Below are 25,380 nucleotides of genomic sequence, written 5' to 3' on the forward strand. Positions count from 1 at the left end.
TATATATATAAAATCATCCTGGAGATGTTTCTACAACTTGGAGTCTACCCGTGGTAAATTCAATTGATTGGACATGATTTGGAAATGCACACACCTGTTTATATAAGGTCCCACAGTTGACAGTGCATGTCAGAGCAAAAACCAAGCTATGAGGTCAAAGGAATTGTCCGTAGCGCTCCGAGACAGGATTGTGTCGAGACACAGATCTGGAGGTCCCCAAGAACACAGTGGCCTCCATCATTCTTAAATGGAAGAAGTTTGGAACCAACAAGACTCTTCCTAGAGCTGGCTGCCCGGCCAAACTGAGCAATCGGGAGAGAAGGGCCTTGGTCAGGGAGTTGACCAAGAACCCGATGGTCACTCTGACAGAGCTCCAGAGTTCCTCTGTGGAGATGGAAAACCCATCCAGAAGGCCAACCATCTCTGTAGCACTCCACCAATCAGGTCTTTATGGTAGAGTGGCCAGACAGAAGCCACTCTTCAGTAAACGGCACAAAAGCCCACTTGGAATTTGACAAAAGGCAACTAAAAGGACTCTCAGACCGTGAGAAACAAGATTCTCTGGTCTGATGAAACCAAGATTGAACTCTTTGGGCTGGGACTGGGAGACTAGTCAGGATCAAGGGAAAGATGAATGGAGCAAAGTACAGAGAGATCCTTGATGAAAACCTGCTCCAGAGCACTCAGGACCTCAGACTGGGGCGACGGTTCCCCTTCCAACAGGACAACGATCCTAAGCACACAGCCAAGACAACGCAGGAGTGGCTTTGGGACAAGTCTCTGAATGTCCTTGAGTGGCCCAGCCAGAGCCTGGACCTGAACCCGATCGAATATCTCTGGAGACCTGAAAATAGCTGTGCAGCGACGCTCCCCATCCAACCTGACAGATCTTGAGAGGATCTGCAGAGAACAATGGGAGAAACTCTCTAAATACAGGTGTGCCAAGCTTGTAGCGTCATACCCAATAAGACTCGAGGCTGTAATCGCTGCCAAAGGTGCTTCAAAGTACTGAGTAAAGGGTCTGAATACCTATGTAAATGTGATTTCAGTTTTAAATACATTTGCAAAAAATAACTTTTTGCTTTTTCATTATGGGGTATTGTGTGTAGATTGATGAGGGGGAAAACAACTATTTGATCTATTTTAGAATAACAAAATCCCACCCCAAAAAAGTCAAAGGGTCTGAATAATTTCAGATGCACTGTAAGTTAGTGCAGGGGTTAAACGTTTTCAGCTCAGGACCCAAATTTAAAAAATGTACTGTCCTCCCGTGACCCAAATCGTCCTCCAACAACCCAAATTAAGAAGAAATTGTGTGTGATTATAGATGTATTCTCATAACTCACGACCCACCTCTCATGTGCACACTTTTGGTCCCGACACAGTTTAAGAAACTGAGTTGGAGGAAGACGAGAAGGTTTTGGACACCAGTTACAATAGACTTTCAGGGCAGGAAGAAGAAAGCGCTGCATTGCTTTGTGATACACTGGGGCTGGAAATAGTATTTCTGACAGGAGCCTTCATGAGAAATTGACTCATCGGCATCAATTGGGCGGAACGAGGCTGACATTAGGAAAATCTATACTTCCACCGGTTACCCAAAAATGCAAGGATGGTGAGGTGTAGTCTCATACCCTGGTACTGCAGTGTGCCTTTAGCAACACACACACTGAGTGATGCAGCATCAGACCACCATCTGGTCTCCAGAGGTAATAGAAAAGAATGGCTTTAATTTCACTCTCCCGGAGTAATTAGGCCATTTATTTTCCGCACTTCATGATTTAAAAGGAGCAGGGGAATGTCGATATACAGACTATACAGGCAGCAGCGTTTCAGCCATAGGCTTGTCCGACTCACTTTGCCTTGTGATTTATGAACGACGGCCCGCGACATGGCCTCACTAGGTGCTCTGCTGTAATATATCCCCTCCTGCCATTAATCCTCCTCTGATAACCTTAACACACAAGAAACTTCCATCTTAAATTCACGTGCTGCCTCCTCCACACTGCATGCCAGTGCTTTGAAAATGCTCCTGCTCAAATAGGCTGCATGTAGTGGGAGATGGTGAACTAGGAATCCGAGACTGACTTATTGCCTCTGTGACCACATTAATATCTCTCCCTGGTTCTCACTCTCATCCGTCATCCCCCTTCCTTTCAGCTGGTGGGAGGGTGTATGATGAGGCCTGGCTGGAGGAGACTGGGATGATTGGAATGTAAATAGGACCTCATGATGTAACGAACATGCTTTTTAATGGCGCGGAAAGAAGCAAATCATAACCCCTATTGATATCTAGATGAATTTTGCTTCTCCAAATTGGCTCATTATATAAGGATCCACATAAAGAAAAATGATCCAGCTCTCTCCGTGGCTAATTTAGTCCTCCTGCCTTTTTTAAACGTCAAACATTTACAGAGACTTTGAACCAACCAACTTTCCCTCTTGCACACTAATATTGTATGCTAAATAATCTTACTAACTCAACCTTTCTTTTACACGCAGTAGTCTTTCCCTCCATATCTGGCAAGGTATCACGATACACATCTGAAAAATCCCAGCTCTGCCTTTGTCCCCCTCAGCCACCCTGACCCAATTAATCTCAATAATATGGAATCGTGCACAAATATGCATATTAACACTTATACAAGTCATCTGTATGACCTTCTCAGAGCTCTGCAGGAACTCTATGACACTGGCGTTTGCCCTGTAGCTCCAAGTCCCCTCGTCCCCTTGCCCATTTCCACCTTCTACTCCTTTCCCCAGAGTCTTCTCTTTTACCCAATGGTGTTTGAGCAATCGTTTGTCATCTCCCTCCGAGCGTAACCAAGATGAGATGGCAGGCCCTCGGGGTGGCTAGCCGATACCACCTGAGCAACCTGCATTTCTCTTTATGTAACTGCTGCAGGTTCTGAGGGGGGAGGAAGGAACAATGGGATACTCAGCTGGGGAATACAGAAAGTTAAAAGAAGACAAAAAACATAAGATTCCTCCAAGGGGAAAGCGATGCATTAATCATCACAATACCTTCAGAAGACAACCTCCATTACATCAGCAGCTGGGGAGGCTCAGGAGGAGCAGACACTAGGCAGTCAGCACCACTAAATCTAAAGCTATAGGCAGATCTTGCTGGAGGGGGCCCTGCCATTGTGCCTTGCTGCGCTGTGCTGTGCTGCCTTCCCATGCTCGCAGATCAGCCCTGGGCACACAGCACAGGCAAACCAAGAACATCTCCTGATCCATGCCCATCTCATTCTCAGATCCCCTGAGATGTTTTCCCAAGGAACACTCTCCAACATCACAGTAGAGAATACCACTAGGCAAAAATTAAGAATTCCACAAGGTCACGAGAAGAGAGACGAGGACTGGGGGAGAAATTAGCCTACCAAACAAACAAAATGGAGTCTACACTGTTTTTACATGACATTTAAAAACACTCAAAATGTCTGACCACTTGGTACACTTGGGAGTAAATGTAGGCCTTGTAAGTTTTCACTGTACTTGTGCATGCGACAAATAAAACTTGAACTAATAGAGAAAACATTTGAATTAATTTCATATCATGTCTGTTTTCCCCGTGCCAGTTTACAAATGTCCTGCATGTTGAAAATGGGCATGCCCATACAAGATTGTGTTGACAACTACATGACACTTATCAGGTGACACTTCTGACCATAACCGAATAACAAGGCTTCTTTCTACAAAATGATGAGCACAAAAGCAATTACACCGTGAAATAAACAATATGAAAATTGAACAATAAAATCCCACATCTGAGGAAAGGGCCATCTCTGTGTCCAGTCATGCCTTGGAGCTATACTGTGGAGGACTGAGCTACGAGGTGAGAAAGAAGGGACCATGCTTATAATAGCCTGCCATGTCTTCACACATCACAGCATCACACATCACTCCCTGGGTACATGTTAACTGCGGTTCCCCACAGCCCCCCTCTCCCGTCCCTGTTATTTATTTATTTTATTCCCCATAGAACACCAGAATCAGAATCTCATCGGTAAAACACACTCAAACACACTACTGTGTAGAAATGAGTGTGGCTCTTTCTCATCCTGCCGCACCAACGGCCTGCAGTATGAAGTCTGAAGGTCAGCAGCGCCAAGTCGTCAGGTAATACTGTGGTATTGTGTGTGTGTGTGTGTGTGTGTGAGGCTGTGTGCATGCTGTTATTGTGTCTTATCTGCAGAAATAGTCTCTGAGCGCTATCTTGGGGGGGGACAAAATGGAGGTAGACCATTGGACCAAATTAAACAAGCAGATCAATCACCAAACCAATCAATCACTCACTCAACTCCTGTTTAGTCATTACAGGTGGGGAGAGAGAGGGGAGATGATTTCCTTCATTCTTCGGCTGTTTATTATAATCTTACCCATGCAGCAATATTATGGAAACACACATCTGCGTTAAAGGCTATCATGTACTTTAGCCTGGTCTGTTTTTTGCTCTCATTGTCATTCTAGACTAGACATCCTCTGCAGAATAGTGGAAGAGGGATGAGCAGGGGGTAGCAGCTGTGAGTTTAGCTTTCCGTTGAGTGGTTGCTGATGCTAACTGCTCTAGGGATGGTCAGTTTTGGCATAGTGGGGTGTTAACAAAACAGTGTTGCTCTAACCCGTTGATGTACTCCTACCACATAAATAAAAGAAGCCACTATGAAATGTTCTAATGGTTATTATTGTAATATTGTATGCCTATTGTTTTCAGTATATCTGACATGGGATTGTAGGTGTTGGGTAGACCGGTAAAGATCATGTTGATTAAACAATACTTCGCAGGGTGCAACGGGTTCATTATTACGAATCCCAGGGTTGAAAGAAACTCGGCAGCTCGTGGACCGTTATTTGGGGGTTATGCTGTCCATGAAAAACTTGAGACGTCCCTACCCTTACCCTAGAACTAACCATAACCTTTACCTAACATTAACCCCAATCTTACCAGTTGTAAACGTCAACTTCAACGGGAGTTGGGACGTCCCAATGATCCCGTCTAGACTATCCCGTTATTTTGGGGTTTCAATAGTTAGAGGTAAGTAAAGTTAGCCAAAGTTGTCATTTATTTTGCTTAAACATTTGTGAACAGTTTAGCTAGCTAGGCTAACGTTAATAGATAATTAATGTAACGCTAACGTAAGCCAACAATGCGCACTGTTTCAGATCAATAGCTAGCCATCTAGCTAGTTATGACAAACAATCCGCTAGCTAGATGCAACGTCTTGTAGCCAGCTAATAATATAGGTCAATATTGGAATGAAGGAGCTCTGGCTCATGATTGATCGCGGTTTGACTTAGCTGGTCCATGACAACACGTTTTCTTGTTCATCACCTGCTGCATATATGAAGCATCGAGTGACAAGTGCACACTGCCAACACCAACTCAATTATAATGTAACGCACATAGACAAATAAATATAGTGTGAAGACAGTTTACACACACACACACACACACACACACACACACACACACACACACACACACACACACACACACACACACACAGCCAGGTACGGTGTGAGTGTAAATCTGGTGTACGGTTTGCCGTAGTGAATTTAACGGTCCACACACTATTCTGTATTAGCTCAGCTCACGACCTAAGTGACGTAGAGAGAGTATTCTACGTCACTGAAAGGGAAGCAACGCAACCCATCTTCAGAAGCGCCAAGCAAGCATGTGTGGTCCACCACTATGATGTCCTCTAATATACTGTTGCTAAGGAAATGGATGAAATGAATGGCTTCCCTAAGGCTGAAATCCTCCTCGCCCCCTCCTCACCCCGTGTTTTTGTGTGTTTACAGAAATCACTGCGAACAACCTGACGCGTCAAAAAGGAGCTCTGCACCAGCCGAGGTAAGGACCTTAACATTGCTCTCTCTTGCTGTACATTGTAAACAATTCTAATTAACCGATGGTTTGTTTGCCCTTGTACACTTTCTGCAGGCAAAAATATTCAATACATTTTAAATTAAAAGCAATACTGGCAATTTTCAGAATGTCTTAAAAAGGAGAAAAAAACGGTATAATTTCAAACTTTTACAATTTTTAAAAACGAAAATCTATATTATTGTATCAGTGTAAAATTATTTCAAAATGTAAGAATTTACCTTGTGTTAATATATTGAAGTCACTGTGGTTGGGTAACCTTATTGTAGTGAGGTGAAGAGGACACTGCAGCTTTAAGTCCACATATTGAGCGTTGCAAATATCAGAAACTCATTCTCCTCTCCAGTAACAGTTGAGGCGCTGGCATAAGGAAGAGGCAGGCGCAACAGAAAATGCCCACACGCACTAAAACCTGTGTCTCCTTCTCCAAAAATCAGCCAGAGCGGTCTCTCTCTCCAATTGGTCCGGTTTCACGCTCTCCTTTGTTCTTGTAAAAAAAGTCTGTGCGTGAGTGGGGTAAGTGAGGGGAAAGAGAAAGACAGACAGAGAGACCTGCTTAATTCAATTTCTCATTCTTGTCTTCTTTCCTCTACAGTCCATTGGAGCCGGCACTGAGGAACTGAGTCGTCGGCTGCTGCCAGCTCTAGCACCAGAATCCTCTACAGCCGTCTGGGGTGAGGAGCCGAGGTGCCTGGCTGGGGCTGGGTGGATGGTAACTGGAGGAGTAGGGGGCCACGGCAGAAGGAGGAGAATGGCATCCACAGGCATGCAGATCTTTGCCTTCGTCCTGGCGCTGCTGGGCATCATGGGGGCCATGATGGCTACGCTGCTGCCCAATTGGAAGGTGAGCGCCGATGTAGGCTCCAACATCATCACGGCCATCTCCCAGATGCAGGGGCTGTGGATGGACTGCACCTGGTACAGCACCGGCATGTTCAGCTGCACCTTGAAGTACTCGGTGCTGTCGCTGCCCGCCTACCTGCAGACTGCCCGCACCACCATGGTGCTGTCCTGTGTGATGGCTGCCATGGGCCTGTGCCTGGCATCCCTGGGGCTCAAATGTACTCGCTGGGGGGGCGGCCGGCGCGCCAAGAGGCACGCGGCCATCGCCAGCGGGGGCTGCTTCATCGCCGCCGGCTTCCTGTGCCTGGTGCCTGCTTCCTGGTTCACCAAAGAGGTCATCACTAACTTCCTGGACCGCAGCGTGCACGAGAGCAATAAGTTTGAGCCCGGGGGCGCCGTGTACGTGGCCTTCCTGTCGGCAGGCTTCCTCTTTGTGGGGGGGTCCATCTTCTGCGTGTCGTGCTCGGGGAAGAGGCCCGGCCACCAGGACATGATCTTGCTGCCGCCCCCTGATAAACTCTTACTGCAGCAGCAACAGCACCTCCTACAGCAACAGCAGCAGGACCAGCTCCAGCACCAGTACTGCTCCCTCTCCCCACTAGACAATAAAACAGGCTACAGTCTGCAGGACTATGTGTAGGCTAAAGCAACACTGCACGCCATGCGCTACTGTTAAGGCAGTTTGGGAAAACCGCTGCGTCTTACATGTAGTTCACCAACCAACCAAGCTCTTAAAGAGGAGGAGATGAGAGAGGAGGGGGAAGGACTTTGAGGGTGGGTTTTTTCTCTCCCCCCCCCATCGTAGCTCTCTCTCTCCCCTCTTTCTTTGCTTTCTGTTCTATGAGCACAAGCAGTGGAGGTATTCCCTGAGCAGCTCCTTGGAACAGACAGACAGATGGTGAATGTGAAATGCAGCGCAGCCGGAGGACGAAGGAAGGCGCTGCAGAATGGGAGGGGAGCCGCAGCTGAACAAATGCAGATACCCCAGCGATCATCAGTAAATCACACGAGTTCCCAGGGGAATGGGTTAGCTGATAGCAAGCCTCCTGTTCCTTTCCTTTTCCTCGCCAAAGGTTTGAATTGATAAGCATTCATTTAGTTTGCTAAGTCGTCAATATTGATATTATTGTCTCAAAGAGGAAATAACAGTACGTGGAATTCCCTTTTCATTAGCCAGCCATTGTAGTTTTCAACCATCCACAAGATATGGTAGTTGTTGGAACTGATTTAATAAATTGTCTTATTTTTTGGTAGCGAATAGACATTGATATTTTGCCTAAGCATGCTGTCTGGAGCCTGTCTGTGTATAATGCAGAGGAATGCCTGCCTGGTAGAGAATGAGACGTACGTAGTGTAACCAAACACAATGCCTGTGCCTAAAAAGACGTAGTACATTATCCTTCCCGGGGAAATTGTTCAAAAGAGGACTGTCAGGATGAGTAAGTAGGGTGCTGGGCTATGGAACAGAACTGCAGACAAACCCACCACTGGATCTCACCCTGCAGGTAGACACACAGAGAGGGAGAAACGGAGCGAGAGAGAGAGCCTCCCCCTCCAGCAGAGTGGACTGTCTGACATGTTTGTTGCTTTCCCATTTAGCTCCCAAAACAAGCTGCCTTCTTGGGCTAGGCTACACGCTACTGATTTCATGCATTAGGCATACAAAATGAACACACCCCCACATACATACAGTTCACACCCACATAGAGTACAAACACCCACACAGAGATACAAAACCCCACACATACACACAGATACAGAAACCCAAACACATGCTCAGAAACACACACCGTACCTTTTTGACACACTGGGCTGCATGTGCTTTTCATCCTGCTGTCCGCCTCCTCACTGCCATGGAAACGGAATCCTGTGCCCTAATGTCTTCATTGTCTGGGGTGTGTTTGTGTCAACCAGTGCTTTGAGGTTGGGTAGGGGGGCATCTCTCTCTCTCTCTGCATGGCCCCATAAGCCTTGTGCAGAACCTCAACACACACAGAGCTGCTCCTCTAATCCCCTTTATTAGCCCAGTGACATGAGGCACCAAGCCACTGTTACACCCAGGTCTGTCTGGGAACTGCTCTCTTTTTGTTGTCCTTCCTTAGTGTCTTTCACGTGCAATATGGGTTGATGGGGAAAATGGCTGTGTGACAAATCTGGCTGATTATTGGAATTGTATGATGGCATAGAGAGAGGCTTTGAACGGTCATGGTTGACTGCAGTGGTGTGGCAGATTTGCCTCCAAATCCAGAAATGGTTTGAGTCATTCCTCCATATGTGACTTGTTTACCAAGTCCGTCAGCAGTGCATATGCTACCATGTAATACCTGCAGGAGACCCTGCAGCTGAAGTTCAAGGATGTTCTTTGCCATTCTGTTCTTTCCTTCCTGTCAATCTCTCGTTTACCACTTCTCTCTACCTATATCCCCCTTTTACTGAAGTCACGTGGACTTTGTCTTTGACTGAAAGGGAACACTTTTGCATGTTGAGAGCATGCTGGCCAACACACACACTGACACATCACCCCTGCTGCCTACTCATATGTCAAGTGTGCTATTGCACATTAACACAGTCACATTCTCATGTGTGTCTAACACGGCTGAGAGGAGAGGGAGGTAGGTTGTCTCCGGCCTGAAATAGCTGCTCTGGTGACAGGCCCCGGCAGTGGCCCTCTCATTCTCTCACACATTGTTTCCTATGGGGAGAGCAGATGGCTAAGCCCAGCTCGCCACCTTCAGGCGGCTGCCTGCACAACGGGGGCATCGCCACAGGCATCACTTTAGGGCCTGGAAGCCCGGAAGGGGCAGGTTTCACACCCCAAGCAACATGCCAGGGATAGAGCAGAGGGGACCAGACGGGCATCCGTAAAATAACACACTTCCCCAACCCCTGCCAGGCCTTACGAATGCAATTAATGAAGACAAGAATGTGAATGTGCCCTCGTTAACAAACTGAACACATACAACACATACAGTGCCTATCAAAAGTTGACACACCTACTTATTCTGGGGTTTTTCTTTATTTTTACAATTTTCTACATTGTAGAATATTAAGTTAAGACATCAAAACTATGAAATAGCACATATGGAATCATGTAGTAACCACAAAAAGTGTAACAAATCAAAATATATTTTATATTTGAGATTCTTTAAAGTAGCCACCCTTTGCCTTGATGAGAGCTTTGCACACTCTTGGCATTCTCTCAACCAGCTTCATGAGGAATTTTCCAACCGTCTTGAAGGAGTTCCCACGTATGCTGAGCACTTGTTGGCTGCTTTTCCTTAACTCTGTGGTCCAACTCATCCCAAACCATCTCAATTGGGTTGAGGTCGGGTGATTGTGGAGGCCAGGTCATCTGATACAGTACATTCACTCTCCTTGGTCAAATAGCCCTTACACAGCCTGGAGGTGTGTTTTGGGTCATTGTCCTGTTGAAAAACAAATGATAGTCCTGCTAAGCGCAAACCAGATGGTAAGGTGTATCGCTGCAGAATGCTATGGTAGCCATGCTGGTTAAGTGTGCCTTGAATTCTAAATCAATTACAAACAGTGTCACCAGCAAAGCACCCCACACCATCACTCCTCCATGCTTCACGGTGGGAACCACACACACGGAGATCATCTGCGTCTCACAAAGACACGGCAGTTGGTACCAAAAATCTCAAATTTGACTCATCAGACCAAAGGACATATTTCCACTGGTCTGATGTCCATTGCTTGTGTTTCTTGGCCCAAGCAAGTTTATTCTTCTTATTGGTGTCCTTTAGTAGTCAAATCCTCTGAACAGTTGATGTTGAGATGTGTCTGTTACTTGAACTCTGTGAAGCATTTATTTGGGGCTGCAATTTCTGAGGCTGGTAACTCTAAATGTTTTATTTATTTGACCTTAATTTAACTAGACAAGTCAGTTAACAACAAATTCTTATTGTCAATGATGGCCTAGGAACAGTGGGTTAACTGCCTTGTTCAGGGGAAGAAAGACAGATTTTTACCTTGTCAGCTCGGGGATTCGATCATGCAACCTTTCAGTTACAAGTCCAACGCTCTAACCACTAGGCTACCTGCCGCCCCTAATGAACTTATCCTCTGCAGCAGAGGTAACTCTGGGTCTTCTTTTCCTGTGGCAGTCCTCATGAGAGCCAGTTATCATAGCGCTTGATGGTTTTTGCGACTGCACTTGGAAGAAACCTTCATTTCAGTTCTTGACATTTTCTGTATTGACTGACCTTCATGTAATGATGGACTTTCATTTCTCTTTGTTTATTTGAGCTGTTCTTGCCAAAATATGGACTTGGTCTTTTACCAAATAGGGCGATCTTCTGTATACCACCCCTACCTTGTCACAACAACTGACTGGCTCAAATGCATTAAGAAATTCCACAAATTAACTTTTAATAAGCCACGCCTGTTAATTGAAATGCATTCCAGGCGACTACCTCATGAAGCTGGTTGAGAGAATGCCAAGCGTGTGCAAAGCTGTCATCAAGGCAAAAGGTGGCTACTTTGAAGAATTTGTTTAACACTTTTCTGGTTACTACATGATTCCATATGTGTTATTTCATAGTTTTGAAGAAAATAGTACAAATAAAACATTTGACTGGTACTGTATGTGTTTGAGAAAGTGCCAAATCGACTCATGTCAAGTTTGATCCAGTGTTGTACTTCATGCGGTTTACTTTTTATTGTACGTGTTTGTATATAAATTCTATATTCACAAATGTTTTATGGATTCATTGTTTGTTGTGCAAGACTAAGTTGAGTAAACTAGACAATCGTTTACAGTAGGATGCAGCTTTCCAGCGTTGGCTTTTCAACCTTATTATTCCAAAGAACACAATTCCAGAGGCATAAACAATTTTACTTTAAAGTCGGGAAAGGCTTGCACACGTTATTTTGGTAATGTTTAAATCATGCTTCAGGATTTCCTCATTACAACTCTGCAGATAACTGTACACATTTGTCTATGAAATTTGTGGACCTAATTATAAAAACATTGTTCTGGCAAGCTAACATGCTTTCCTATTTTGTTCTAATGTCTTACACTATCTTCTTCACTACTCAATTGCACCTTTGCTTGTGTTACCTTCTTTGACAGCAGTTTGTTTCAAGTGGCTGAGCATTGCAAAGTCCTCTGGACCGGTTCAAGTGTACATAATACAACTGGCAGTCTGAAAAACAGTAAAGCCATTTCTGTCTGATGCGATTTGAGCCGGTCAATGTGAGATGGAGGTTTGTTTCATTATATAGATGTGCAGCCTGTTCATCAGCCAGCGCACCATTTCATTAGCTTCAAATTGCCTGGGAACAAAGAACAGCCTCTAGATGTCTAAACACTTGCCACTCTCCAGCAGAAACCAATACAAGAGTTATCATTTTGATAATTGCAGCTTATTTTTGTGGATGCACTTCTTAAATTTGCCAGATGATTATCAACAGTTCAAGTGTTCTGATAACTGTTGTCTCAATGTGCTTGTGCAAGTAGGCTAGTTATATTTTTTAATAATAAAACTATTTTGTGGAAGCAACACGCCTTTATTCAATCGTGTGTGTGTTTGGGTGTGTGAACAGTTGGGGATGGTATGGGTTGTACTGCGCATAGGCAGGATTGCAGTCAGGCTGTTCTGTGTTCCTATAGCCCCTAAATAGATGTCTATCTACACACACACACACACACAAAGGTTGAAGTCGGAAGTTTACATACACTTATGTTGGAGTCATTAAAACTCATTTTCAACCACTCCAAACATTTATTGTAAACAAACTCGTTTTGGCAAGTCAACCCATTGACATAATTTGTGTCAATTGGAGGTGTACCTGTGGATGCATTTCAAGGCCTACCTTCAAACTCAGTGCCTCTTTGCTTGACATCATGGGAAACTCAAAAGAAATAAGCCAAGACCTCAGAAAAAGTCTGGTTCATCCTTGGGAGCAATTTCCAAATGCCTGAAGGTACCACATTCATCTTTACAAACAATAGTACACAAGTATAAACACCATGGGACCATGCAGTCGTCATACCGCTCAGGAAAGAGACGCGGTCTGTCTCCTAGAGATGAACGTACTTTGGTGCGAACAGTGCAAATCAATCCCAGAACAACAAAGGACCGTGTGAAGATTCTGGAGGAAACAGGTACAAAAGTATCTATATCCACAGTAAAATGAGTGCAGGGTTGAATCAGACTTGTGGAGGTCTACAATTTTTTTTCTGAGGTCTTGGCTGATTTCTTTTGATTTTCCCATGATGTATATGTAGATGACCTGGAGCCAGTGGGTTTGGCAACGAGTATGAAGCGAGGGCCAGCCAACGAGAGCGTACAGGTCGCAGTGGTGGGTAGTATATGGGGCTTTGGTGACAAAATGGATGGCACTGTGATAGACTGCATCCAATTTATTGAGTAGGGTATTGGAGGCTATTTTGTAAATGACATCGCCGAAGTCAAGGATTGGTAGGATGGTCAGTTTTACAAGGGTATGTTTGGCAGCATGAGTGAAGGATGCTTTGTTGCAAAATAGGAAGCCAATTCTAGATTTAACTTTGGATTGGAGATGTTTGATGTGAGTCTGGAAGGAGAGTTCACAGTCTAACCAGACACCTAGGTATTTGTAGTTGTCCACGTATTCTAAGTCAGAGCCATCCAAACTCGCCTCCCTGCGGACCTGGCATCCTTTCACTCCCTCCTCTCTACATTTTCCTCCTCTGTCTCTGCTGCTAAAGCCACTTTCTACCACTCTAAATTCCAAGCATCTGCCTCTAACCCTAGGAAGCTCTTTGCCACCTTCTCCTCCCTCCTGAATCCTTTACCCTCTCTGCAGATGACAACCATTTTGAAAAGAAGGTCGACGACATCCGATCCTCGTTTGCTAAGTCAAACGACACCGCTGGTTCTGCTCACACTGCCCTACCCTGTGCTCTGACCTCTTTCTCCCCTCTCTCCCAGATGAAATCTCGCTTCTTGTGACGGCCGGCCGCCCAACAACCTGCCCGCTTGACCCTATCCCCTCCTCTCTTCTCCAGACCATTTCCGGAGACCTTCTCCCTTACCTCACCTCGCATCAACTCATCCCTGACCGCTGGCTACGTCCCTTCCGTCTTCAAGAGATTGCACCCCTTCTGAAAAAACCTACACTCGATCCCTCCGATGTCAACAACTACAGACCAGTATCCCTTCTTTCTTTTCTCTCCAAAACTCTTGAACGTGCCGTCCTTGGCCAGCTCTCCCGCTATCTCTCTCAGAATGACCTTCTTGATCCAAATCAGTCAGGTTTCAAGACTAGTCATTCAACTGAGACCGCTCTTCTCTGTATCACGGAGGCGCTCCGCACTGCTAAAGCTAACTCTCTCTCCTCTGCTCTCATCCTTCTAGACCTATCGGCTGCCTTCGATACTGTGAACCATCAGATCCTCCTCTCCACCCTCTCCGAGTTGGGCATCTCCGGAGGATTGCGTCCTACCTGACAGGTCGCTCCTACCAGGTGGCGTGGCGAGAATCTGTCTCCTCGCCACGCGTCACCACTGGTGTCCCCCAGGGCTCTGTTCTAGGCCCTCTCCTATTCTCGCTATACACCAAGTCACTTGGCTCTGTCATAACCTCACATGGTCTCTCCTATCATTGCTATGCAGACGACACACAATTAATCTTCTCCTTTCCCCTTCTGATGACCAGGTGGCGAATCGCATCTCTGCATGTCTGGCAGACATATCAGTGTGGATGACGGATCACCACCTCAAGCTGAACCTCGGCAAGACGGAGCTGCTCTTCCTCCCGGGGAAGGACTGCCCGTTCCATGATCTCGCCATCACGGTTGACAACTCCATTGTGTCCTCCTCCCAGAGCGCTAAGAACCTTGGCATGATCCTGGACAACACCCTGTCGTTCTCAACCAACATCATGGCGGTGGCCCGTTTGTAGGTTCATGCTCTACAACATCCGCAGAGTACGACCCTGCCTCACACAGGAAGCGGCGCAGGTCCTAATCCAGGCACTTGTCATCTCCTGTCTGGATTACTGCAACTCGCTGATGGCTGGGCTCCCTGCCTGTGCCATTAAACCCCTACAACTCATCCAGAACGCCGCAGCCCGTCTGGTGTTCAACCTTCCCAAGTTCTCTCACGCACCCCGCTCACTGGCTTCCAGTTGAAGCTCGATCCGCTACAAGACCATGGTGCTTGCAAAGCTGTGAGGGGAACGCCGCAGTACCTCCAGGCTCTGATCAGGCCCTTAAGGGCACTGCGTTCATCCACCTCTGGCCTTGCCTCCCTACCACTGAGGAAGTACAGTTCCCGAGCCCAGTCAAAACTGTTCGCTGTCTGGCCCCCCAATGGTGGAACAAACTCCCTCACGCCGCCAGGACAGCGGAGTCAATCACCACCTTCCGGAGACACCTGAAACCCCACCTCTTCAAGGAATACCTAGGATAGGATAAGTAATCCTTCTCACCCCCCCCTTAAATGATTTAGATGCACTATTGTAAAGTGGCTGTTCCACTGGATGTCAGAAGGTGAATTCACCAATTTGTAAGTCATAAGAGCGTCTGCAAATGACTTAAATGTAAATGTAATCCAGAGTTGTGATGTTGGACAGACGAGCAGCGATCGGTTGAAGAGCATGCATTTAGTTTTACTTGTATTCAAGAGCAATTGGTGTCCACGCAAGGAGAGTTGTATGGCATTGAAGCTCGCCTGGAGGTTTGTTAACACAGTCTCCAAAGAAGGGCCAGAAGTATATAGAAAGGTGTCGTTTGCGTAGAGGTGGATCAGAGACTCACCAGCAGCAAGAGCGACATCATTGATGTATACAGAGAAGAGAGTCAGTCCAAGAATTTAACCCTGTGGCACCCCCATAGAGACTGCCAGAGGCCCTGGACAACAAACCCTCCGATTTGACACACTGAACTCTATCAGAGAAGTAGTTGGTGAACCAGGTGAGGCAATCATTTGAGAAACCAAGGCTGTTGAGTCTGTTGATAAGGATGTGGTGATTGACAGAGTCGAAAGCCTTGGCCAGGTCAATGAATATGGCTGCACAGTATTGTTTCTTATCGATGGCGGTTAAGATATCGTTTAGGACCCTGAGCGTGGCTGAGGTGCACCCATGACCAGCTCTGAAACCAGATTGCATAGCGGAGAAGGTATGGTGGGATTCGAAATGGTCGGTAATCTGTTTGTTGACTTGGCTTTCGAAGACCTTAGAAAGGCATTTTTTTTACCTTTATTTTACTAAGCAAGTCAGTTAAGAACAAATTCTTATTTTCAATGACGGCCTAGGAACAGTGGGTTAACTGCCTGTTCAGGGGCAGAACGACAGATTTTGTACCTTGTCAGCTTCGGGATTTGAACTAACCACTAGGCTACACTGCCGCATGGTAGGATAGATACAGGTCTGTAGCAGTTTGGGTCAAGAGTGTCCCCCCCTTTGAAGAGGGGGATGACCGCAGCTGCTTTCCAATCTGTGGGAATCTCAGACGACACGAAAGAGAGTTTGAACGGCTAGTAATAGGGGTGGCAACAATTTCAGCAGATAATTATAGAAAGGGTCCATATTGTCTAGCCCGGCTGATTTGTAGGGGTCCAGATTTTGCAGCTCTTTCAGAACATCAGCTGACTGGATTTGGGAGAAGGAGAAATGGGGAAGGTTTGGGCGAGTTGCTGTGGGGGGTGCAGTGCTGTTGATCGGGGTAGGGGTAGCCAGGTGGAAAGCATGGCCAGCCGTAGAAAAATGCTTATTGTAATTCTCAATTATAGTGGATTTATCGGTGGTGACAGTGTTTCCTATCTTCAGTGCAGTGGGCAGCTGGGAGGAGGTGTTCTTATTCTCCATGGACTTTACAGTGTACCAGAACTTTTTTGAGTTTGTGTTGCAGGAAGCAAATTTCTGCTTGAAAAAGCTAGGCTTGTCTTTTCTAACTGCCTGTGTATATTAATTTCTAGCTTCCCTGAAAAGTGTCATATCACGGGGGCTGTTCGATGCTAATGCAGAACGCCATAGGATGTTTTTGTGTTGGTTAAGGGCAGTCAGGTCTGGAGAGAACCAAGGGCTATATCTATTCCTGGTTCTACATTTCTTGAATGGGGCATGCTTATTTAAGATGGTGAGGAAGTTTAACCAGGCATCCTCTACTGACGGGATGAGATCAGTATCCTTCCAGGATACCCCGGCCAGGTCGATTAGAAAGGCCTGCTCGCTGAAGTGTTTCAGGGAGCGTTTGACAGTGATGAGTGGAGGTCGTTTGACCGCTGACCCATTACGGATGCAGGCAATGAGGCAGTGATCTCTGAGATCTTGGTTGAAAACAGCAGAGGTGTATTTAGAGGGCAAGTTGGTTAAGATGATATCTATGAGGGTGCCAGTGTTTACGGCTTTGGGGTGGTACCTGGTAGGTTCATTGATCATTTGTGTGAGATTGAGGGCATCACGCTTAGATTGTAGGTTGGCCGGGGTGTTAAGCATGTTGCAGTTTAGGCCACCTAGCAGCACGAGCTCTGAAGATAGATGGGGGGCAATCAGTTCACATATGATGTCCAGAGCACAGCTGGGGGCAGAGGGTGGTCTATAGCAGGCGGCAACGGCGAGAGACTTGTTTGAAGAGAGGTGGATTTTTAAAAGTAGAAGTTCAAATTGTTTGGGTACAGACCTGGATAGTAGGACAGAACTCTGCAGGCTATCTTTGCAGTAGATTGCAACACTGCCCCCTTTGGCTGTTCTATCTTGTCGGAAAATGTTGTAGTTAGGGATGAAAATTTCGAATTTTTGGTGGTCTTCCTAAGCCAGGATTCAGACATGGCTAGAACATCCGGCTTGGCAGTGTGTGCTAAAGCAGTGAATAAAACAAACTTAGGGAGGAGGCTAATGTTAACATGCATGAAACCAAGGCAATTACGGTTACAGAAGTCATCAAAAGAGAGCGCATGGGGAATAGGAGTGGAGCTAGGCACTGCAGAGCCTGGGTTAACCTCCACATCACCAGAGGAACAGAGGAGGAGTAGGATAAGGGTACGGCTAAAAGCTATGAGAATTGGTCGTCTAGAACAGAGAGTAAAAGGAGGTTTCTGGGGGCGATAAAATAGCTTCAAGGTATAATGTACAGACAAAGGTATGGTACGATGTGAATACAGTGGAGGTAAACCTAGGTATTGAGTGATGATGAGAAAGATATTGTCTCTAGAAACATAATTGAAACCAGGTGATGTCATCGCATGTGTGGGTGGTGGAACTGAAAGGTTGGATAAGATATAATGAGCAGGGCTAGCAGGCTATACAGTGAAATTAGTCAATAAACACTAACCAGAACAGCAATGGACAAGGCATATTTACATTAAGGAGAGGCATGCTTAGTCGAGTGATCATAAGGGTCCAGTGAGTAGTGAGGTTGGTTGGGGTCACGGCGATTCAGACAGCTAGCCTGGTAAGCTAGCATAGGATGGATGTCTGTTTTTAGCCACCTCGTGCGTTTCCGAAGGGTAGATTAGTGGGGTTCCGTGTGGGAGAGGGGATCAATCCAATTGGCAAAATAGATATAGTTCTAGTGACCCAAGAAAAATTGTCCGAATAGACCTATTCAGATAGCAGCCAATAAGACAGCTAACAATTAGCGGGCCGCAGATGGGCATTCAGGTAACGTCGCGAAGGAGGGGCCAATTGGATAACTCCCTTGGGCAGATAACATTGGTAGTCCAGTCGTGAAGGCCCGGTGGGGCTCCGCATCGGCAGTAAAACGGGTCCGGATAGGTGATTGTAGCCCAGGAGTGGCAGATGGAACACTTCAGCTGGCTAAATTAGCTCCGGAATAATTGATATTTGCTCCGGGATCGACGTAAGCCAATAGTCACACGGATAGCAACTAGCTAGCTGCGAGATTCAGGTGTAAATGTCCAGAGCTTTCGGTTGAAATCCGGGGCTATGGAGAGAAAAATAGGTCCGGTATGTTCTGGTCTGACTCGTGTTGTACAAAACTGGCGATAGCTTTTCGAGCTAAAGGATAGCTGATGACCATCAACCGTGGTTAGCTGAATACTAACGGCCAAACCCTCCCTAACCCGGCCAATTGTGCGTCGCCCCACGGACCTCCCGGTCACAGCCGGTTACGACAGAGCCTGGGCGCGAACCCAGAGTTTCGTGGCATAGCTGGCGCTGCAGTACAGCGCCCTTAACCACTGTGCCACCCGGGAGGCTATTTCTGACTTTTTACAAAGAATCTAGACATTGCAAAACAAAAAACTATTTTGCACTAGAATCAGTCATGTATTTTCGTATTCAGCTATACTAATACTAAAAAATGACTTGTGTCATGCACAAAGTATATGTCCTAACCGACTTGCCAAAACTATAGTTTGTTAACAAGAAATTTGTGGAGTGGTTGAAAAACAAGTTTTAATGACCCCAACCTAAGTGTATGTAAACTTCCGACTTCAACTCTATATATATACACACACACACACACACACACACACACACACACACACACACACACACACACACACACAGCAGCTGTCTGAAAACAGCTGAATTAGACAGAAGAGACAAGAGGTTTCACTCCCTTTATAACACGTGGTCATGAAACATTACAGACCGTCTGCAAATGGGATCGAAAAAAGCAGAATCACTCTATAAAGCAGGTTCAGAATCCAGGTATCGCTTATTGCATTAGCAAGTAGCATGAAATAACTAACCCTAGGAGAGTTGTTGCAAATGGGGATTTTATGTTCAGTCTGAGCCTGAACATCATCATAATGAATGACAGCATGTGTAGGCTTGCTGCTGCTGCGTTTATACAAGTAGACTGGAACAAAAAGCAACAGCTGTTGGAGCCAGTCAGTTCAGCATGGGTACCATAAAGGAGAGTCAATCTGTATCCCCCATCCCATCTTCTGGGTCCACTGAGCATCCCATCAGCCAAGCCAGCATCAAAACAGCCTAGCTAACTTGCAATCTGACTAATATGAACAGGAATGCCAGGTCAGACTGGAGAGAAATATACCCTACTAAGAACCCATGAATACTGGTCTTACTCCCAGCTGGGGACTAAATCCATGCTTCTCATAGAGTAGGTGGAAGTCTTAATCCCCCATATCTGTGCAAGCCTGTAAGGTGGGTGATATATGATATTTTTAGGTATACTGGCGTGGAGCCACATACCGGTATGGATTTTTACAATAGTGTCTATAGAAGGTATTTTGAATCAGTGCTAAATAAAAACTGTTCTATAAATGTGACTACTTCTCTGTCAGTTTTACTTCTGTCAGTTTTGTCCTAGTTTGGTTGAGTATAAAATAATCAGAAGAGAGAAAGCCCATTAAAACCACAAAGAATTTATTTGTTGCCATCCTAGAGTCATGCGCTACTAGTAAAATATACTAAGAACTTTTATTCAGAATCATAAAATACTGTCAAATCCAGCCAAAAATAAGAAAGAAAAAATTATCACCCAGCCCTACTAGCCTGTGTAAAATAATAAACATGTATGTTCCTCAATGTATAACTGTCAAGTATCTATGGTCTGCCTAATATAGAAGAGATTAGATTAGCCGGTCGACCTATTTCTGACCTTTTTTTTACCTCTTTCTCCCCAATTTCGTTGTATCCAATCGTTTTAGTAGCTACTATCTTGTCTCATCGCTACAACTCCCGTACGGGCTCGGGAGAGACGAAGGTTGAAAGCCATGCGTCCTCCGATACACAACCCAACCAAGCCGCACTGCTTCTTAACACAGCGCCATCCAACCCGGAAGCCAGCCACACCAATGTGTCGGAGGAAACACCGTGCATCTGGCAACCTTGGTTAGCGCGCACTGCGCCCGGCCCGCCACAGGAGTCGCTGGTGCGCGATGAGACAAGGATTTTCCTACCGGCCAAACCCTCCCTAACCCGGCCAATTGTGCGTCGCCCCACGGACCTCCCGGTCACAGCCGGTTACGACAGAGCCTGGGCGCGAACCCAGAGTTTCGTGGCATAGCTGGCGCTGCAGTACAGCACCCTTAACCACTGTGCCACCCGGGAGGCTATTTCTGACTTTTTACAAAGAATCTAGACATTGCAATACAAAAAACTATTTTGCACTAGAATCAGTCATGTATTTTCTAATTATTTTATGCACTTATACACACGGTTTATTGTCCATTAAAAACATGCAAATGCAAGAGGACTCCGATAACTAGATAGTTACTCTGAGAGAATCTCCAATCTCTTTTCTCATTACAGCTGATTACAGCCAAGTCAGCAGTGGGATGTTAGGAGAAATGTGCTTTCCTGAAACAAACATGGATTATTCAACGCTCTCTCTCCTCTTGTTTATGCAACAGAGTGGAGATCAAATAGCAGCTCCCCTCTTGGGTAAACGTTAATAAGATCCGCTCCTCTGTGTATTTAACCTACATTTCCTTCAAAAGGCTCTCACCTTGAGTTGCCGTCATGACAGCTCAGGGATGTGGGCTCAGCTCTGGGATGAGAGCTTTGAACCCTGCAGACTTCCAGGTATAGGGTTAATCTAACTGTATATCCCACCTTGAGCATCAAGTCGACTCGTATAACTTGAACAGAGAACAACAAGAGATGCATGATATAGGTTGTATAGATGTAGGTGGTTATGAGACAAACTAAACATGTGCGCGTAAATCAGCTCTTCATCCTTAAACATTTTTATCAATAACATTTTACAGCTGGTATCTTCATAGTTCACCAGTATTAAATAAAAAATGATTGAATCATAGGCGCGGGTGATGATATCACTAAACATGTTTCCGTGAAGCACCTCGGGAGTCATGATGTTGACAGGTACAAAGACGGACTTAGGCTGGGCCAAGAATCTCAACGCTCTATCAGTCATCAAAACCCAATCAGCAATAACTGCAGTGCTGTAATGCGTTGCTGAGAAACAAATCACCCAAAGCGCGCCAATATTTCACCATCGTTAATGCGAGGCTTTTTCTTCCTGACAACCATCATCTTCATGAGAGTCCATATTAGAGATAAAATATGGTCATCAACAGCAGCTGAAAATGACCTTGCATTGTCCAAGACTATGCCCCTCCTGTTCCAGCACACATCCGAGAGGCTGGGGGGAGTAATGGCAATGACCTTGCTGCTGCTGTAAAGCGCTGAGAGAAGCAGTATGAGCTACGCTAGGCTAGATGACAAACGGGGGGGGGGGCAGTAGGAAAACAAGACACCCTGACAGTTCAAAAGGAGCGTTTTAATATTTCAGATCACCATAAGCATCAGAAAAGATTGGCTAAAGGTAAGGTACACTACGACTACACAGTGGGAATTGAAACAGGCCTTTCCTCACTTAATTATTAAGCATTGTCTGAAGAGGGATAAGACTGGTTTGGAAAGTGTTAAAGAAACAAAAACGCATTTGTGGAATCTGCAAAACATATATATTGTTTGTGAAATGCAGAGTCCTTTGAGCTACAGTACTTTCATTAGTCTAGAATGCCTGAAACAAATTCATATCAAATTATGTTTTTGCACCACAGACACATTTTGTCCTAGAAGTGGAGGCTTAACTGTATTGTGTTTGTGTGAAAAACACACGGCTCAATTGAAGCGCTCACTGAACAGGCTGAAAAGAAGTTGTAAAATCACAGCGCTTGAAGTTTTAATTAGTATCTTCAAAAAAGCACAGTAGAGTTGACAGCTTATGGACTGATCCTTTCAATACTGTAGCTCCTTTTTCTCCGACTTGCATAGTGTTTCACAGAACCCGCCTGTGATTGCCTGTTTGAAGCTGACCTTCTTTTCCTGAAACATGGCCAGGATTCCTCCACTAGCTTGTTTTCAGAATACCTAAATGTTTTTTTGGCATGGGGTGTTGTTCATGTTAAACAGACAGGACTTAGAAAACACACGCCATTGAGTAGCGGCTAAACCAGCATTCATTTAAGATAAGAGGGGCAATAGATCTCTCAAGATATTGATAAGCAAACTCCGACCAACCTAGGCATTTTTTGAGGGAGGGTGAAGTATTTGTAGCTTTTTTTTTAACCTTGGGACTATGATGAATCGAGTCCAAGCCCTCAGGCGTTTACCGCTCTGCACCAAGTCCTTGAAATAACTTTCCTATACTCTTGATACCATGGTTGACCCCGTTTATAGGAATAGGCTTAGATGAATTGTGCTGTAGTACAACGTGCAGTAGGAGGAACACCTATACAGGCTCACTGTATAAATCTATTGGTTATATTTGTTCAGGAGAGAGTTCGGCTATTTCCCTTACAAAGATACTGAGAAATACAATGATCTGGCATCATTGTCCTTGCCACTATACAAAACTGGGAAAAAACTACGGTACATTTTACACTGAACTAAAATATAAACACAACATGTAAAGTGTTGGTCCCATGTTTCACAAGCTGAAATAAAGAAATCCCACAAATGCTTATTTCTCTCAAAGTTTGTGAACAAATTTGTTTATATCCCTGTCAGAAAGCATTTCTCCTTTGCCAAGATAATCCATCTACCTGACAGGTGTGGCTTATTAGGAAGCTGATGATACAGCATGATCATTAGACAGATGCACCTTGCGCTGGGGAGCGTAAAAGGCCACTTTAGAATGTGCAATTTTGTCACACATTTGAGTCATTTAGCAGACAATCTCATACCGAACGACTTCAGTTAGCCATCTTAAGATGATTGTACTGTGGGACAACCACATATCACAGGCATAGAAAGTACATTTTGGGGGGGCCTGTTAAGTGCAAGTGCTGGTTAAGTGTTCTTTTTATTTATTTTTTTGGGGGGGGTTGAGGTGAGGATAATTTAAGATACTGTTTGAAGAGGTAGGGTTTCAGATGTTCTCTGAAGATGGGCAGGGACTCTGCTGTACTAGCTTCAGGAGGAAGCTGATTCCACCATTGGGGTGCCAGGACAGAGAAGAGCTGAGCGGGAGCTGTCCTCCCACAGGGGTGGGAGGGCCAAGAGGCCTGAGGTGGCAGAACGGAGTGCTCGGGTTGGGGTGTAGGGTTTGAGCATAGCCTAAAGGTAGGGAGGGGCAGTTCCTCTTGCTGTTCCATAGGTAAGCACCATGGTCTTGTAGTGGATGCAAGCTTCAACTGGAAGCCAGTGGAGTGTGTGGAGGAGCAGGTTAACATGAGAGAACTTGAAAGGGAAGGTTGAAAAACAGGTGGGCTAATGCATTCTGGATAAATTGCAGGGGTTTGTTGGCAAAAGCGGGGAGCCCAGTCAACAGAGAGTTGCAGTAGTCCAGACGGGAGAGGACAAGTTTGATTTGAATAAATTTGATTTGAAAATAAATTTGATTTGAAGTGCCTGGATTAGGACCCGCGCCGCTTCCTGTGTGAGGTAGGACAGATGTTGTAGAGCATGAACCTGCAGGAGCAGGTCACTGGTTGATGTTTGCAGAGAACGTCAGGGTGTTGTCCGGGTCATGCCAAGGTTCTTTGCACTCTGGGAGGGCGACACTGTGGAGTTGTGACCCGTGATGTAGAGGTCTTTGAGCGGGCAGGCCTTCCCTGGGAGGAAGAGCAGTTCCGTCTTGTCGAGGTTGAGCTTCATGTGGCCGACATCCAAGTTGAGATATTTGCCAGGCACCCAGAGGTGCGTGTCGCCACCTGAGTGTCAGAAAGGGGGAAGGTGAAAAGTAATTGAGTGTCATCCGCATAGCAATGATAGGAGAGACTCTGTGAGGATATGACTGAGCTGAGTGACTTGGTGTATAGAGAGAAGAGGAGAGGGCCTAGAACCGAGCCCTGGGAGACACCAGTAGTGAGAGTACGTGGTGCAGACACAGATCCTCTCCACGTCACCTGGTAGGAGTAGCCTGTCAGGTAGGATGCAATCCAAGAGTGTGCATAGCCTGAGAAAGAGGGGAGTCAGAGGTCAAGGTGTGGGACCAGTGAACTCAATAGGCTGAGTGAATGAGGAGCGGATGTCGTCAACCTTTTTCCCCCCAAAGTGGTTGACAAAGTCGTCCGCGGATAGGGAGGTGAGGATTATTTTATTTCAACCTTTATTTATCTACGCAAGTCAGTTAAGAACAAATTCTTATTTACAATGACGGCCCATCCCGGCCAAACCCTAATGACACTGGGCCAATTGTGCGCTGCCCTATGGGACTCCCAATCACAGCCGGTTGTTATACAGCCTGGAATTGAACCAGGGTCTGTAGTGATGAGATGCAGTGCCTTAGACCGATGCGCCACTCGGGAGCCCAATTAAGGAGGAAGGAGAATGTGGAAGAGAGTTTCCTAGGGTTGAAATTTAGTGTGGCAGAAAGTGGCTTTAGCAGCAGATAGAGAGGAAGAGAAGATGGGTCCTCCGGAAGTTTAGTTTCCCTCCATTTTTACTCAGCTGCCCACAGCCTTGTTCTGTAAGCTCGCAATGAGTCACTCAGCCACGGAGCAGGAGGGCCGAGCCAGCCGGGAGGAAAGGGGACAGTGCGAGTCATAGGATTGCAGAGAAGGGAGGAGAGTAGGGTCGAAGAGGCAGAATCAGGTGAGTGGACAAGTGACAGTATGGAATTCAAATGAGGAGTTGGACAGGTGAGAGAAGGAGAAAAAAAATCTCCACTTGAGTAGACCTGTGCCACCACCGCAACGACCAGATGCTCTCGGAATATGAGAGAAAATATAGTCAGATGTTCTCTGGGGTGATCCATGTCTCTGTCAGGGCCAAAAAGTCAAGAGACTGAAGGGC

General features: G+C 45.8%; 2 protein-coding genes across 4 annotated transcripts in view; one reads left to right on the forward strand and one right to left on the reverse strand.

Moving 5' to 3' along the window:
- Positions 1-25,380, reverse strand: part of tfb1m (transcription factor B1, mitochondrial) — a 47,623-nt gene that overhangs the window by 4,185 nt on the left and 18,058 nt on the right. The gene's annotated exons all lie outside the window — the stretch shown is intronic.
- Positions 5,572-7,525, forward strand: LOC135526003 (claudin-20-like). 2 transcript variants are annotated; one of them, XM_064954011.1, is made up of 2 exons: positions 5,572-5,857; positions 6,486-7,525. In XM_064954011.1, the coding sequence occupies exons 1-2, from the start codon at positions 5,741-5,743 to the stop codon at positions 7,371-7,373; spliced, it is 1,005 nt and encodes a 334-aa protein (XP_064810083.1). In that variant the 5' UTR covers positions 5,572-5,740; the 3' UTR covers positions 7,374-7,525. The 2 variants fall into 2 exon arrangements, with proteins under 2 accessions (XP_064810083.1, XP_064810084.1); XM_064954012.1 differs by lacking the exon at positions 5,572-5,857 and adding an exon at positions 6,250-6,406.

Source organism: Oncorhynchus masou, chromosome 32, assembly GCF_036934945.1.
Source record: "Oncorhynchus masou masou isolate Uvic2021 chromosome 32, UVic_Omas_1.1, whole genome shotgun sequence".
NCBI classification, from domain to species: Eukaryota; Metazoa; Chordata; class Actinopteri; order Salmoniformes; family Salmonidae; genus Oncorhynchus; species Oncorhynchus masou.